Here is a 15573-nt window from a genome sequence, read left to right as displayed (position 1 = left end):
TCAGAGGGCTTAGACAGACAGACAGACAGTCGGTGGTTGTTCAACATATGGTTTCACTGTACGTCGAAAAGATGCTCGTAAAATTTTATGCACTTTTTGCGCCCTACTTGAGGGCTGTTTAATATTTGGTGCAAGTCTTTTAATGTTTAATAAACAATTATTAGACAATATAATATTGTGGATGCTGTGGCTTGTGTTGTAAATCTTTTGATCTCGTTCGGTTGTATAAAAATAAATAAACCAGCCGTTCCGGCTTGTTTAGATATTGTGCCAAGCAATTACGCATCGAATTCATTCGAATCATAACAATAACACATCCAAATCCATCATTGCCATCGCTCGAAAAAAACAGAAGAAAAAAAAAAACAACTGTTTGACATGCAATTCCGGGCAACAATTCTACAACCGAAGTTTGTATATAGGTCGGCATAATGCGCTTTGATGTGCATTAAGTTGATGCGGCTGTCGATTGAGTCGTGACTATTAAAGCATTCAAGTAGTCGAAAAGGTGTCCGAATTTTGGCAGTAAAACAGAAGAGAGCCAATAATATTTCATAGAAATTAGTATTAATATGATGGATCGAAGGAGTCCATATTAATAAAGCAATACAATTTTAAAGAAATACCAGTTTACATGAATTTTAAAACATAATTATTTAAATGTCTCGTTTTTGCATAGTTTTGTTTAATTAAAAATTCACAAGAAGTCACTAAACCAACTAAATATTGAATTAATAAAGCATAAAACTTGTTAATATTCAAGTAAGAATATTGAATTATATAAAAAAATGGAACATTCAGATCTTCAAATAGTAAAAGAAATGAATTTATTATATTTTAACGCTGTTCTGTTACTTTTTTGCCATTACAACTTTATTTATCCCATATGGACTTTCCTTTCAGAAAATGTATTTCCCCTTTTTCTCTTAAGTGCGCAGCATTCGAATTACGCGCCCCAAAAAGTGCTGCCAATTCAACAGCAGCTAACTGGCACACATAAAAACGCACTTAATTTGGACACACTTAAATATCGATTAAAAAATACTGCACTCAATACTCTTTGCGATACTATCGCATGTTAAGTGCCCGACTGCATATCGATTAATCGATTAACGACACGCGCTCAACTCTAACGCCAAGTCACGAACAGCTGTTCGCATTTCTGCAATTTAGATTTTTGTTGGGCGCAGTTCAAAGTTGTTATTTTTTGATTATTTTAATGAATTTGTGTGTGAAACGTACAAAATGGAGCGCAAAGAAGTGGACACACAACAGTTCATCGACCACGTAAGCATTCGCCAAATGTATATACCCAATGTTTGTAAGCATATTCATCTATGCACAGACGCTGCTGGCAACGGAGCTGATGCACAACAATTTCATGATGGATCTGATTGACCATACGGGCGTATTTCCCAAAACGGAGGCACCCACCAATCTGAGCACCACGGCCCAACACAGCGCCGCCAGCACCGCTGCTGGCTATGTGGAAAAGCATACGCTGACGCCGCCGGAGCTCAATTTTCACAATACGATTTTCCAGTTTGTCAACAAACATGTCGAGGAGGCGGAGGAGCAGCAGGTACAGCAGGCCAATGGGACGCGTGCGGACGCAGTGCCCGCCTCGCCCGTCAAAGAGTCGGACGTGGAGTTTCTCACGTTGAACAGCAGCTTCCTCAGCCGTGCAGCTGCCGCGGCTGCAGCAGCAGCAGCAGCAGCCGGTGTCGGCAACGAGGTGGCGCCCCAGGTGCAGGTGGCACAGTCCGCCTACCCGGCGCTAGCCATTGAGCCCGTGCCGGTGCCCATCGACGTGCCGACAGACGACGAGCTGCTCTACGGGCACAATGCAATCGCAACGAATGCACGCAAGGTGCTGCCCCACAAGAAGCGCATCTCGCGCAAGCTGAAGGGCACACTGCTGGACTCGGAGCTGGAGCAGCACAAGCACCATCATGTGGTGCCACAGACGGTGGCCAATTACAGCTGCGAAATTTGCGGCTATGCGGTGCACACACAAATCGAATTCTATGCCCATCTCAAGGAGCACTACGATCCGAGCAGCACGCTGCAGCAGCGCCTGGTCGTGCCACAGCAGCAGCAGCAGCAGGTGCAACAAGAGGTGCAGCAGCAGGTGCAGCAACAACAACAAAAGGAGCCGCTGGACATGTGCGGACTGTCCACGCAGGATAAGGTAAGCGAACGAGAAGACGGACAAGAAGAAGATGATGGTGGAAGGATCAACAACGAGGGGCAGAAGTAGGATGCTGCTAAATGGACATCCCAGTGGATGTCTTCTTCCTTAGAAGAAGCGCTGCCTGGAGAAGTTTAACTGTCCTGCGGGAAGAAGCTCCAAGTTGCATTCTGTCCAGTCCAGGAATCCCTGCTGCCGCCTCTCAGCATTCGCAGCTCAGCTTTTATCTTTGCGCTCTCTCCTCGCCTTTAATGAGCTGCTAATCCTCACCCGCATCTTCTTTTCCAGCTGCAGCAGGAGCAGGCCAAACTAGATCAAGTTTTTCACGATGTGCAGCTAAATTTCGAGAACTTTCACAATATCAGCCACGTGGATGTTGGCGACGATGTTGTCGACGCTGTGGGCGTCAACATGGTTATCCATGCGGATGCCATGTCCCTGCACAAGGCCGAGGACAAGCTGACGCCCGTTGGCGCTACGAATGCGACCGCAGCGAATCCTGTGCCCGTTGTCGACGATGTCGAGTTCAGCGACACGGAGGATATGCTGGAGGGCATACGCAATGTCGTCGACAAGGTGTCCATTGAGGACACCTGCGACGAGCTGGTCGATCTGGAGCTGACGGCCAGCGGCATGCGCGCGCCCTGGTTCAATAACAATTTCTCCGACATTGCCTTCTCCGGACTGCTGCTGCCCGGCGAGCCGCCGCCGCCGCCGACGCCCACGCAGCCAGCTGCAACTAACACGTCGAATCCCATGGAGGCGGAGCAAATGACGCTGAGCTTTCAGCAGCCCACGGTGCAGCCCAAGCTGGAGATGGGCCACAAGAAGAGCTACATTGAGGCGGCAGCTGCGGCGGAGGCAGCGCAGGCGGCGGCGGAGGCGGAGGTAGCTTCAGCAGCAGCAGCAGCTACCGCGGCAGCTGCCACGCCCACACCCAACGTGGAGCAGCTGCAGCGTTCGCCGCTGATGCTCAGCTCGGAGTCCTTTAAGCTGGAGGATGTGGATGCCGCCGCAGCGCCCGCAGCGGGCAGCTCGAACTCCTCGCCTGCAGCGCACCTGACGGACGACAATGCCGACAGCTATCAAATGGAGACGGACGAGAAGCCCGCCGGCGACGATGCGCACGATGCGAAACGCAAGTTCCACTGCGACAAGTGCGTCCGGGACTTCAATTCGTACAATGCTCTGAAGTACCATCAATATACACATACCAAGGAGCGCGCCTTTCAGTGCGCCAGCTGCGAGCGATCCTTCTACACGCAGAGCGCGCTCAAGGCGCATGAACGCACACGTGAGTCGGGGCGGGAGTTGCGCCAAAAATAGAGGGTATCTCAGAGTCTGTTGCGAACACGAGAACGGCTTTATCTTTGCCAGAGTTTACCCTTGATACATGTTTAGTATTCAGATTTGGAAGCTTCATAAAGTATTCCGATGTTGATTGTGATTTATATACATCTCAGTTCTTGATTGTAAAGTTGAATGAGATATATCTATTATATAGTTATCTGATAGATGATCTATATAGTGCTCCGATGTTGATCATGATTATATATGTATATATATCTCAGCTCTTGTAAAATCGAAAAAGGTTTTTCATATAACAATTAAATTTTCGTTCCGATTGTTCCTATGGCAGCTATATATATAATATAACTATCCGGTAGATGCTCTATATAGTGCTCCGATTTTGATTGTGATTATGTATATATCTCAGCTTTTAATTGTAAAATTTTGTCAAAACAAAGATGATTTTTTATATAAGAGCTCAATTGTCTGATTGTTCCTATCGCAGCTATATTATATAGTTATACGATATATAGTTTATTCTATATAGTTTTCCGATGTTGATGATGAATATATATGTACATATAGCTTAGCTCTAGATTGTTCAGTTTAGTCTTCATAGTTTGATTAACAAAAAATGGTTTTCCATATCAAAATTCAGTTTTCGTCTGATTCTTCCTATCGCAGCTATATAATATAGTTATGCGATGCGAGTGAGAATTTTGACTATATGTCACAAGCATAGTTAAGCTTAATATTGCGAATAATATGCATTATACCAATAGGAATTATATGATATAGCGAACCGATTTAAGCTATATGCCAAAAGCAAGTTGAAGATCTTAGAAGGAATAGTTTTCGGGACAAGAACCAAGTTTTCAATCCATGGCAACTCTATGATATGTTTGTCCGATTTAAATAAGATTTTTTCTATATGTAAAAAGCATTGTAAATATCGTAATTCCAGACTTTCGTGAGGATAGAAAAGTCTTCCATATAAGAAACAAGTTTTGCGATCTATTCCAGGGGAACTATATGACAAAGGGGATCATCTCTATGGATAGAGATTGGGATAGGCATAGAAATGCAGAGAATGTTTTTTTTTTACAATTTCTTCAATGTACCCGCCTGAAGTCAAGTCACAGATCTCTGGCTATATACATATATATATATAAATTGTTTTTCCCTTTCAGATTCCGGCATCAAGCCCTACAAGTGCGAGAAATGTGATTTCAAGTTCCGGCAGTGGGGCGATCTCAAATACCACATCATCTCCAGGCACAGCGAGGTGAAGGCTCACATGTGCGAATATTGTGGCAAGAGCTTCTCGCGTAAGTACTCGCTGGTGGTGCATCGACGCATCCACACAAGCGAACGGAACTATGCCTGCCAGTACTGCGGCAAGACATTCCGGGCGAGCTCCTATCTGCTGACCCACATCAAGGTGCACACGGGCGAGAAGCCGTACGCGTGCGGCGTGTGCGACAAAAAGTTTCGCGTATCCGGCGATCTGAAGCGTCACACACGGATACACGATCCGGCGCGACAGGCCCAGTTGCCGGAGACGGCGGCAAAGAAACGTATCAAATTGAAACAAATCGAGGATGAGGATGTCGAGGCGATCATAAACAACAAGTCTAAAGCCCTATGCGGCGATGCTGAGCAGGAAATTTTGGGCTTATAGCCTAATAAAAAGGTTTCCACAAAATAGTATTAACAAACACACAGCCTACGATGTGTGTGTGTGCGTAGAATGTAAATAGAACAAAAGAAAGAAAAATAAGCTTGTAATTAACTTAAGTAGAGCTAAGAGTGGATACATAATCCCAAACAAGGTTATCAATTGAAGGCAAAAAACAGACCAAATAAATTGTTCAAATATGTGAAAAGAAATAGAAAAACAAGATAAATTCAATGCAGATACATAAAATTGCAAATTTTGTGTACATAACCTCAAAAAAAGCAAAGAATTTAACTATAATAAAGAGAAATTCGAAAAGAGTCACATAAAAAAGGTTATCAAACGAAAGCAATTTGTTTAAATATGTGAAAAAGAATAGAAAAACAAGATAAATTAAATGCAGATACATAAAGTTGAAAATTTTGCGAACATAACCTCAAAAAAAGCGAAGCATTTAATTATAACGAAGAGAAAGTCGACAACTCCCAATAAAAAAGGTTATCAATTGAAAGTAAATTGTTAAAATATTTGAAAAGATATAGAAAAACAATATAAATCAAATGCAGGTATATAAAGTTGAAAATTTTGTGAACATAACCTCAAAAAAAGCAAAGAATTTAATTATAACGAAGAGATAAAATCGAAAATGACCAAAAAAAAAAGGTTATCAATTGAAAGCAAATGAAATTGAAAAACAAGATAAATTATATTGCATAAACATAAACAAAATTGAAAAGTTTGCGAACATAACCTCAAAAAAAGCGAAGCATTTAATTTTAACGAAGAGAAAATCGAAAAGTACCCCAAAAAAAGTTTTTCAATTGAAAGTAAATTGTTAAAATATGTGAAAAGAAATAGAAAAACAAGATAAATTAACTGCACATACAAAAAGTTGAAAAGTTTGTGAACATAACCTCAAAAAAAGCAAAGAATTAAACTATAACAAAGAGAAAGTCGAAAATTCCCACAAAAAGTTTATCAATTGAAAGTAATTTGTTAAAATATAAAAAATGCGCTTAGAAAACAATATAAATTAAATGCATAAGCATAAATAAAGTTGTAAAGTGTGTGAACATAACCTCAACAAAAATGAAGCGTTAACAAATTGAATAACGGAATATCTGTACTTACCGTTAAGTGTGCCGCACACGTTCAGACTGCATGACGTTTGCTCGTTTGCCGTCGTCGAAGATGAAAAGTCCTCGTGTTTCTTTTTTTTTCGCTTACTATTGCAGAGCATTTCTTTATTTTATTTTTCATCTCGTTTTTAGTTTTCTTTGTAATAATTCTTTCTCTTTTTGCACTTGTACCGTTCATCGACTTAATTCTTAAGGTTGGTTTCTGTTTGTTTGCTTTTCCCATTCATCTTGTTACTGAGTAATCATATATATATATATATATTAAATATATATCGTAAATATTAATGTAACTATGTACAACATAAGAGTCCAGGCTGGCCCGAACCTCAATGAAATCTTTGTATTTTGTTTACAACTTAACTTGTTTCTCTCTTCTTTGTTTTTCTTGTTCTGCTTCTTCTCAAAAATATTCAACATAACCTCCATAACTGTCTGCTTCTTGCTCTCCTTGATTTGTGTGTGCTTTGCCGTTATTTTGTTTTCATTCTCACAATTTGCCTTCACTTTGAACTCAAAAACTAGAACCTAGTTGCGGTTGCTTCACTTAACGCTCAGTCCATGATATCTTCCATTCTCCATTTAAATATATATACTATATATATAATTTCTTGGGTTTTTCCTGCTGTTCGTCTAATTAAAAATGTTGAAAACTGCAATCCTAGTACCTTGCCTTGTTGGATCTCTGCCTGATCCTTGATGGAGTTTAAGTTGAAGTTTATTTTTTTGGTGGTGTGGATTATGCGCTTCTGGTAGGTTGCTGTGTGTGTGTGTCTGTGTGTGTGTGTGTGTGTGTGTAACGGTTATTTGAAAGTATGTGTGTGTATGCGACTACTTTTTGGGTTTCGAACAGAAATGTTTTGCTTGCTTCTCGCTTTGAATATGATTTAAAATTAGCTTTACTTTGAATATCCTTTAATATATATATATATCTATATATATATATATATATATATATCTGTACTTAAAAATGTATGTTCTCTGCTTTTGCTATGGTTGCACACAAAATTACTGTTATTTCGTTTGTTGTTGTTTTGCTTCTTCTTTTTTTTTTGTTTGTTTTTTGTTAATTGAATATGGGCTTATTATGGGTTTTGGTTTTTTGTTTGTTTGTTTTCTGCTTAAGTTGACAAAGAAAATTGAATGCTGCTTTTACACTTTTACACATATTGCCAATTGTTGCTTTTACAATCAATCAATCAATCAATCAATCAATCATATTTTGTATCCAGAAATCTGTTTTGCATAAATGAATGCTTTTTGTGTTGGCAGCTTTTTGGTTTTTTTTTCTCTTTTTTATGTGTTTCCTTTTCCTGCTCTTCTTTTTTTTTAGTTTGTTTATAAAATAGCTTTGTGTGTGTGTGTTTTTTTTTTTTTACATCTGTTACATTTAACTGTTTGTTTGTTTGTTTTTTTGCTGCATACAAAAGTTGTATTTTTTTTTTTTAGTATTTTTTCTCATGTTTTGTATTTTTGTTCTATTGCCGTCTCTGTCTTGCGTGTGTCCCCAGTGTTTGCTACGCTATTTCCTTGCACAAAACTCTCTCACGACTTCTTCTTCTTCTTGCTGCTGCTCTCGCAAGCCGCTCTCATTCAGCCTCTGCTTCTTCTGCCTCTGCCTCTGCTTCTTCTTCTTGCAGCTGCCAAGAGCGGCTTTCGTTATCTTCTTTTTGCTTTGCATTTTACACATTTTTATAGAAATATAATTTTTTTTTTGTTTTTTTTTTTGCTCTTTAAAGTTTTCGAGTCTTCTGCGTTCTACATCACACCACAAATTGTTAATTTTGTTTTTTCTTTTTTTTTTTTAATGTTATATTAATTATATATTGTTTGTTTTTGTTTTTTAAAAAAATTAAAATACCTGCTAACAGCGTAGCTTTTGCCAATTTTCAAAATGCCTTCCTCAACGCACACAAATACACAATATTTACAGTTACATGCACCTATCCACACACATATACATAGACATACATATATTTGTATGCATGTATATACAGATATATATATATATATATATATATGTCTAAGCTTTGCCAACTGCTGCTTTTGTTTTTTGTTTTCCTTTTGGTTTGTTTTGTTTTTTTCTCGGTTTTGCATTTTTGGTTTAAAATTGTGAAAAAATAGCTGCTTCTATTGTTTAGTTGTTATTTTGTTAGCGTATTTTCTGTTTAAAACTTGAATTACGTTTAGCTTTACATAATTTGATTTGATGATATATATATATATATATATTGTTGTTGTTGTTGTTATTGGTTTGGTTTTTGTTTTATTGTTTGCCTGCATGACGTCAGGCCGCTTGATCGTGTAGTGTGCGCCTAATTGTGTTGGCCAGTGTTATTGCTGTGCTGTTAATCAACACTGGCTGCTTAGGTACTTTTTACAGCTTGCAGTTGTTGTTTCTGTTACTGTTACTGTTACTGTTTCTGTTGTTGTTGTTGTTTGTATAAAAAGTCTTTGATTTGCCTTTTCCTTTTGCTCTGCCTTTTCTTTGTTTTCTTTTGCTGTTAGCGCGCTCTGCATTAGAGACTCACCTGCTGCATCTTATCAAAATCTAAACACGGCCGATGCGGTCGCTGCAGTCTCTGTGTGGCGGCGGCAGCGGCAGCGGCAGCGGCTGTAGCAACATTAACAGCATCATCGCCCCCGCCAGCTGTTGCCGGCTGCCCGCTGCCGGCAACATTATTGCTGGGACGACGATGCGGCGAAATGGCGCAATGAAATAATTTCGCCGGCGGACTAACCGAACGCACCTCCATGTCCAGGCCCGTTGTGGAGGCCGGACTGCTGCGCGAACTATTATAATGGAAACTGTATTTGGGCTGCGGCTGGTAAATGTGATGCGAACTGTTGCTCATTTTCAGCGAGCTGCTGCACGCCTTTATAACGCTCGGCTCGTTCTCGTTGCCAACGTCCTCTCCAGCTCCAAGTTTGGCGCATTTGCTGCTGCTGTTGTTGCTGTTGCCATTGTTGCTGCCGTCGCCGTTCTCCTCATTTACACTATTATCACATAATTTAATATTTTCGATGCCACATCTGGCCTCCGATAATATCAGTGGCGTTGTGGAGCGGAACATCATATGGCTACGATTTGGCTTAAATGCCTCCAATGGCGGCGATGTGCGAAAGTTCACGGGCGTCAATATTGGCTCCAGCGAGTTGCGCAACTGTAAAAAAAAAGGAGAAAGATTCGTTAGTTCTCACTCGTTACTCGTTAGCTACTACTTGTGACTCGTTAATTTACACTTGCTACTCTTCAGTTCTCACTGGTTACTTCTTTTCTCACTCGTTAGGTTTCGCTCGTTACTTTTTTAGTCTAAATAGTTACTTCTCTAGTCTAAGTCATAAATTCTCACTCGCTACTCGTTACACTCGCTACACGTTACTTCTCATCTACTACTCTAATCTCACTCGTTAGCTCTCACACGTTATTCGTTACACTTGCTATTCGTTAGGTTTTACTCGTTACTCCTTTGATCGAACTCGTTACTTCTCACTCGCTACTCGTTATTTCTAATTCGTTAATCACTTGATCTCACTCGTTACTTCTACAGTTTAACTCGTTACTCCTTAAGTCGAACTCATTAGTTCCCACTCGTTACTCGTTACGTCTCGCTCGTTACTTTGATCTCACTGGGGTCTCCCTTAGTCTATCTAAATAGTTCACACTCACTACTCATTAGTGCGCACTCGTTATTCCTTCTCATTTGTTAGTTCTCACTCGCTACTCGTTAGTTGAAAAGCTCAGTAAATACTCACCTCATCATCGGAACTGTGTGCCAGCGAACGCTTGCGATTCTCGACCATTAGCGTAGAGCTGGAACGCTTCGAATTGGATGATGTGGTTGCACGCTCATCGTATGGCGCCTCCGTATCGAGAGATGAGGCACAGCCCCGATTCGATAGACGCGATGCACTGGACGTGGATGCCGCTGCGCCGCTGGTGGTTGTTGTTGTATGAGCCGCCGCCGCCGCCGCTGCAGCTGCCTCGGCAGCGGCCACCGCTGATGGCCCATTGATCACCTCCAGCTCCTCCTCGGAGCTATGCTGATCGTACATGAGATGGGCGCAGGACGACGACGACGATGTCTGATGGTGACACATCATTGCAGCAGCAGCGATCGCAGACGACTCTGATGAGCATGCAGTATCGGTTGTAGGTGAGTTTGCATCCGTACAGGAACTCAAACCTGTTGAATGGAAATTCATCAATAACAATTCATGAACATCGATAAATCGATAACATTTTAAGTACGTATCTAGAGCAATCAGCTAGGCAGGAACATTATTATTATATATCGATAACAATAGATATATCGATACATGTATCGATTATTTTTTAAAGTTTAAACTCTAAAAGTAATTTTAAAGTTTTAGCAAATTCGATACATTTATCGACTTCGCACTCAGATAGAGCTTTATGTTATCGATAGATATCGATAAATTTTATGACTGGAAGGACTAATATCGAAAAACTATGACATATTACTAATAAAAATGTTTGAATAATCAAAATTTCGTTTAGCTGTGTCTTAAACATTTCACTGTGATCCAAACTCTGAGAAAATAACACTTTGTTTTGTTATCGATAAGTTCAATAACTTTTAGGCTTTAATCTGATCCTCCATGCTTGATTTGATTGTTTATATAAATGTTCATTATTTGGATTTACGATCTGTTTATACGCACCACACACACAAACACACACACACACACACACACACACACACACACACACACACACACACACACACACACACACACACACACACATTTACTTACTAGTTTCCATATCCACATCTAAGTGACGTTTGTTTTCCACATCGAGGAGTTCACCATCAGATTCGGTGCCAGAGTCATTCGATTCACGCTGCAAGCATATGAAATGAATTGTTAAAATGATTTGATTCATTTTGTTTTGGTTTTGCTATTTTTTTATTGGTTCATTTGAGTTCATTTTTTTTTTTTGAATGTTGTGCGTTTTGTGCCCACCTTTTTACGCAGAAAATTTTTCGATGCCTTTAATGAATTCTCGCGATTTTTGTGCCTGACAAACTTTATCATGATTTTTTGCTGTGTGCTTTGTTTTATTTATTACACATTCCACACGCACATACGCGCATACAAACACACGCACACACACACACGTTCGTGTTTACGCGACACTGCACCCACAACACAGAAAAACTTACTACGACGACAACGTCGACGTCAGCTGCGGCAGCGACTGCGACGCCCCTCTATCAGCCGCCTTTTGTACGTGTGCGTGTGCGTGTGTGTGTGAGTTCGAGTTCGTTTGGGTGTCCGTGGGGTCCTCTCGCTCTTATTCCTACTACTATTACTACATGCTAGTACTTTTTGTGCTGTTACGTTTTACACTCGTTTTCGGTTTCTATTTATTCGCCATCAGTGTATGGTATTTTTGTTTGTTATTTTTGCGCTTTACTTTGCTTCCTGATTTACGCGAGAGCTCGAATGCGCGCTCACTCACTCGCTCACACACACGCACACGCTCTCTCGCGTGAGAGATGTCTCTTTGCCGTTTGTTCACTGTTGCCGCCTACGCGCGCCTGTTTGGCGCGTGTAAGCGCCGTTTCCTTTTTGTGCAATAATTTCAATCACGTTTCATGCGCGGCGTTTTCTTGTAATCCACACCGCTTTGCACCCACCCACTGCAACAACAGCAAGAACAACAATAAGAAGGTTGCCACTTTACATATATTCGTGCCAAAAGCCGAACCGTACCGTACCGAACCGAACCGAACCGAGCCGAGCGAGCGCGCACCTTTCGCCGTAACTTATACAGCACGAAATTATCGATTTTCGGTCTCGTATTTGCGGAAGCAAAAGTTCTTTAACAGGACCCCACCACACGGCCAGACAGCAGTCGGCGGCAGCGTCGAAAAACAACAGTTATCGCTAATAGTAATGGCTGCCGTTTTTTTTAGTTTGCGCTTTGGCCCATTAATTCGCTTTTTTTTTTGTTTTTCTGCTTTGTCATTTGCTTTGCACAACATTTGCCGTTGCACTTTTATATTAATTTTACTATTTTTTTTTTTTAGCTGCTGCAATTCTCTCTATGGCAGACTTTTCGGCTCGCCGACTTATTACTACTACGTATTACTATCATCACCCGTCACCGGCTAGCGCTGCGCTCAAACTGAAAAATTATGGCCAAAAAATCTCTGCGCTGGCGCTGGAGCTCTGCTCCGGCTGCTGTCGCTGCGCTCTCACTTGCAATTTCTGTACGTCAGTGTGCGTGTGTGTGTGTGCGTGTGTGTGGGAGCTTTTTGCACTGGTTGACTGGCTGGCCTGGTATCGTTGTGTGTGTGAATAGTAAGGCAGGCGAAGTGGGCAAGGGGGGGGGGGGGCAAACATGCGCGCACAACTCGTGCCGCTTCGTGCGCCTTCGACAGGGCTTCGTTTGTGAAAATGCAACGAGTTAGCAGCATGCTCGTAGTACATAGTATTTATGGGCAGAAGAAGCAGCAGCACCAGCAGCAGCAGCAGCAGCGGCGGCCAACTAGGAGCAATGCAATAATAACAACAAAAAGCATAGCGAGAAAAAAAATACCAAAGCGTGCGAAAGTTGATATGAAACAAAAATGATTTTCGAGAAAAATGTGGAAACATGACATGAAAAAAGAGATGGATGACATATTTGATTGACTCTTGCGGCTCGTTGAACACCGTTGTACGTTTCAATCACATTCAATTTGCTTTCAATTTACGCGGAAAATACTACGACCGATGGCTACGTGCTCCACGAGCACAGGCACGCACACACACACAGACATACAGACATACACACAGAGAGACTCACGTGCACACAGACACAGAGTGACAAGTGCAGTGGAGGAGAGCACGACAGTAAAACGTAAACGTCTTTGCAGCCATCGTTTTATCCGGAGCAGAGCTTCGCTCACCTCCCCCGCTGCTTGGACCACGTTGTCGTCGTCTGACTATCGATTCCGCATTGATGTTGTTGCGTCGCCAAGTACTTTTGTTCCATTCATACTGCGCACACACACACACACACACGCACGCAACGCACACGCATGCACTTATGCACAGCACCTCACGCAGTGAGCGAGCGAGAGAGCGTAAGTTAGTCTGACGTTTGCATATATGCATACGCTGGGTATTGTGGTGTGGGTGTTTTGGCTGTGGGGGGCCGCAAGGCAGCAGCAGCAGCAGCGACTGCGTGTTGCAGCCTTGTTGGTTTCAGGTCTAAATTTAGCACTAGGCTTGCAACTTCGCAAGGATTTTTTTACACTTTTTCATGCACACACACACACACACACAACACATGCATGCACACACGGACAGCTATGCGTGCAACACGCGAAAAGCGTTTGGCGAATGTATCAAAATTTTAACAACTTACTTGAGTCGCTTTTTTTTCACACAATTATGCAGGAGTAGGTTGGGTGGGTTATGGCTGTGTATGTGTGTGTGTGTGCTTGTGGAATGCTCCTGCGAGACGCTTGCGAAACGCGAACCAAAAACTATGATCCGGACTCTGGGCAACAAAACAGCAGCAGGCAGCAGCGAGTGTCGAACGATGAATGGGGCTGCTGCTTTGTACTACAATTCAACAGCGACGGCAGCAGCAGAAGCGCCAGCAGTAGCAGCGGCGGCAACAGCAGCAGCAGCAGCAGCGACAGGCGCTGGTTGGGGTGGTGGGTGTTTGTTGGAGCACGCGACGCGTTTTTGGAGAATTGACAAAACAAGCGCGCAAGCAATAGACAGGGAGGGAGAGAGACAGAGAGAGTGGGAGAGAGCGCGAGGCATTGAGAGAACGTGCCAACGTGCATACATGGCTAGGTATATACAATATGTATGTGTTTACGTTTGTGTGTGTGTGCGTGTGAAATTGTTGCTGTTGTAAGCGCTTTTACGCCAACTACAAAATCCACAACGTTCAGGCCTGGGATGCTGGCGTTGCGCTCTCGCTCTCGCTCTATGTCTCTTTCCCACTCTCTTTCTATTGTGTGTTTGTGCGTGGCTTGCATAAAAGGCAACCCAATAGACATTTCTCTAGACATCTAATGCAATTAACTTTTCAATGTCAAGTCGCGACGCGCACCCCCATACACAGACACACTGACGCACACACACACACACAGCACAGACAGCGTGGCTTTCTATTACATTCCACACTATAAAACGGCACAAGCGACACACTCCCCCCACCGCCAGCTACTTACCTCACCTGCTGCTGTAGTTGGTTAGTTTTGGCTGCACGTCATCCCTTCATCGTAAATGTGTTATTGCTATCGGCTGCGTTGATGATTTGCTTTTCAATTGGCTTCAGTTTGTGGTCTGATATGAATGTTGTCCAAAACGAAAAGCAAGAGTAAGTTGTGGGAGAGTGAGTGGGTGAGAGCACAAGAGTGGGGGCTGTCAAACCAGCTGGGCGACAATGAAAGAGGCAAACAAGAAATGCGAGCGCAGTTTATGACGTCATTAGTGACCCTGCTGGTGAAAATTTGCGAAGCTTGATCAACTGGTATGGATTATGTAGCATTCAGCTTAATGTCGTGCACCACCAGCTAATTTGAAGCAAATTTAAAATGAAAAGGGGAAAAAAGAAATTGTTCGATTTATTATTATTTATACTTTATTTGGCACGCTAAATAATGCAAACCGAACTTCACAATTTAACGGACAGTTTTCAAATGGGGCTCGGCTTGAAACTTGATTAGAAGCAAAATGAAATAAATGTTTATCAAAAGTTTCGCCTTTGCGTTGTTTGCCGTTACTGAAGAGGGTCAATTATGACGTCACGAGCACCAAGTAAACCATCGATAGTTCTTCTTGCATTTGCGATGTATCGATAAGCGATATATCAGCCAACGAGCCAAATTAATCGATATAGAAAAATTTGAACTTGTAACGGATAAAAATGTGCTGCTCGTGTCTGTGATTATCTTTATTATGAATTTAGAAAAGAATCTATAAATAAATTGCATAAATAATAAAAGTATACATGCATTAATCGACTTAACTAAGGTATGCATTTATATAATTAGCTAATACGATTAATAGGTATGCAAGAGTCTACTTAACTAATTAAACAGAACATTTCGTGCACAGAAATCCAAATTTGTTTCTCGCTCTCTTTCTACAATTTTTGCTGTGCACTACGTGAACAATATACAGACAATCAATTAAGCTATGTACATAAATTTAAGGATTTAAATTCTAAAATAATTTGCGGCTCGATAGCAAAAAAAAAATATTGCTAATTTGCCACGCCTACAATTTAATGCATATCA

The 15573-nt window shown here is 41.7% G+C and overlaps 2 protein-coding genes across 5 annotated transcripts; one reads left to right on the top strand and one right to left on the bottom strand.

Annotated features, from left to right (window-relative positions):
• Nucleotides 1-1187: 1187 nt before the first annotated feature.
• On the top strand, nt 1188-5384 carry LOC115768553. Its single transcript, XM_030713163.1, has 5 exons — nt 1188-1287; nt 1346-2083; nt 2120-2191; nt 2480-3485; nt 4672-5384. Exons 1-5 carry the CDS (start codon nt 1246-1248, stop codon nt 5160-5162), a joined length of 2349 nt encoding a protein of 782 aa, XP_030569023.1. The 5' UTR covers nt 1188-1245; the 3' UTR covers nt 5163-5384.
• Nucleotides 5385-8352: 2968 nt separating this feature from the next.
• Nucleotides 8353-14594, bottom strand: LOC115768544 (uncharacterized serine-rich protein C215.13). 4 transcript variants are annotated; one of them, XM_030713151.1, is made up of 4 exons: nt 14503-14594; nt 11075-11162; nt 10052-10482; nt 8353-9459 (listed from the first exon to the last, which is right to left on the bottom strand). In XM_030713151.1, the coding sequence occupies exons 2-4, from the start codon at nt 11082-11084 to the stop codon at nt 8815-8817; spliced, it is 1086 nt and encodes a 361-aa protein (XP_030569011.1). In that variant the 5' UTR covers nt 11085-11162; nt 14503-14594; the 3' UTR covers nt 8353-8814. The 4 variants fall into 4 exon arrangements, with proteins under 4 accessions (XP_030569011.1, XP_030569013.1, XP_030569012.1 ...); XM_030713153.1 differs by having other exon boundaries at nt 14508-14594; XM_030713152.1 differs by lacking the exon at nt 14503-14594 and adding an exon at nt 13680-13818.
• Between the last annotated feature and the right edge of the window lie 979 nt (nt 14595-15573).

Source organism: Drosophila novamexicana, unplaced genomic scaffold, assembly GCF_003285875.2.
Source record: "Drosophila novamexicana strain 15010-1031.04,08,12 unplaced genomic scaffold, DnovRS2.1 tig00001834-arrow-arrow-pilon, whole genome shotgun sequence".
NCBI classification, from domain to species: domain Eukaryota; kingdom Metazoa; phylum Arthropoda; class Insecta; order Diptera; family Drosophilidae; genus Drosophila; species Drosophila novamexicana.
The sequence above is the reverse complement of the archived record's forward strand: the minus strand, read 5'-3'. Positions and strand labels throughout refer to the sequence as shown.

Excerpts from the sequence above, each read along its gene's own strand:
- LOC115768553 (XM_030713163.1), top strand. The coding sequence starts at position 1,246 with ATGGAGCGCAAAGAAGTGGACACACAACAGTTCATCGACCAC. Across the intron at positions 1,288-1,345 it reads CACAACAGTTCATCGACCAC|ACGCTGCTGGCAACGGAGCT; the intron begins GTAAGCATTCGC and ends ATCTATGCACAG. Across the intron at positions 3,486-4,671 it reads CAAGGCGCATGAACGCACAC|ATTCCGGCATCAAGCCCTAC; the intron begins GTGAGTCGGGGC and ends TTTCCCTTTCAG.
- LOC115768544 (XM_030713150.1), bottom strand. The coding sequence starts at position 11,356 with ATGATAAAGTTTGTCAGGCACAAAAATCGCGAGAATTCATTAAAGGCA. Across the intron at positions 11,163-11,284 it reads AAAATTTTCTGCGTAAAAAG|CGTGAATCGAATGACTCTGG; the intron begins GTGGGCACAAAA and ends ATATGCTTGCAG. Across the intron at positions 10,483-11,074 it reads AGATGTGGATATGGAAACTA|GTTTGAGTTCCTGTACGGAT; the intron begins GTAAGTAAATGT and ends TCCATTCAACAG.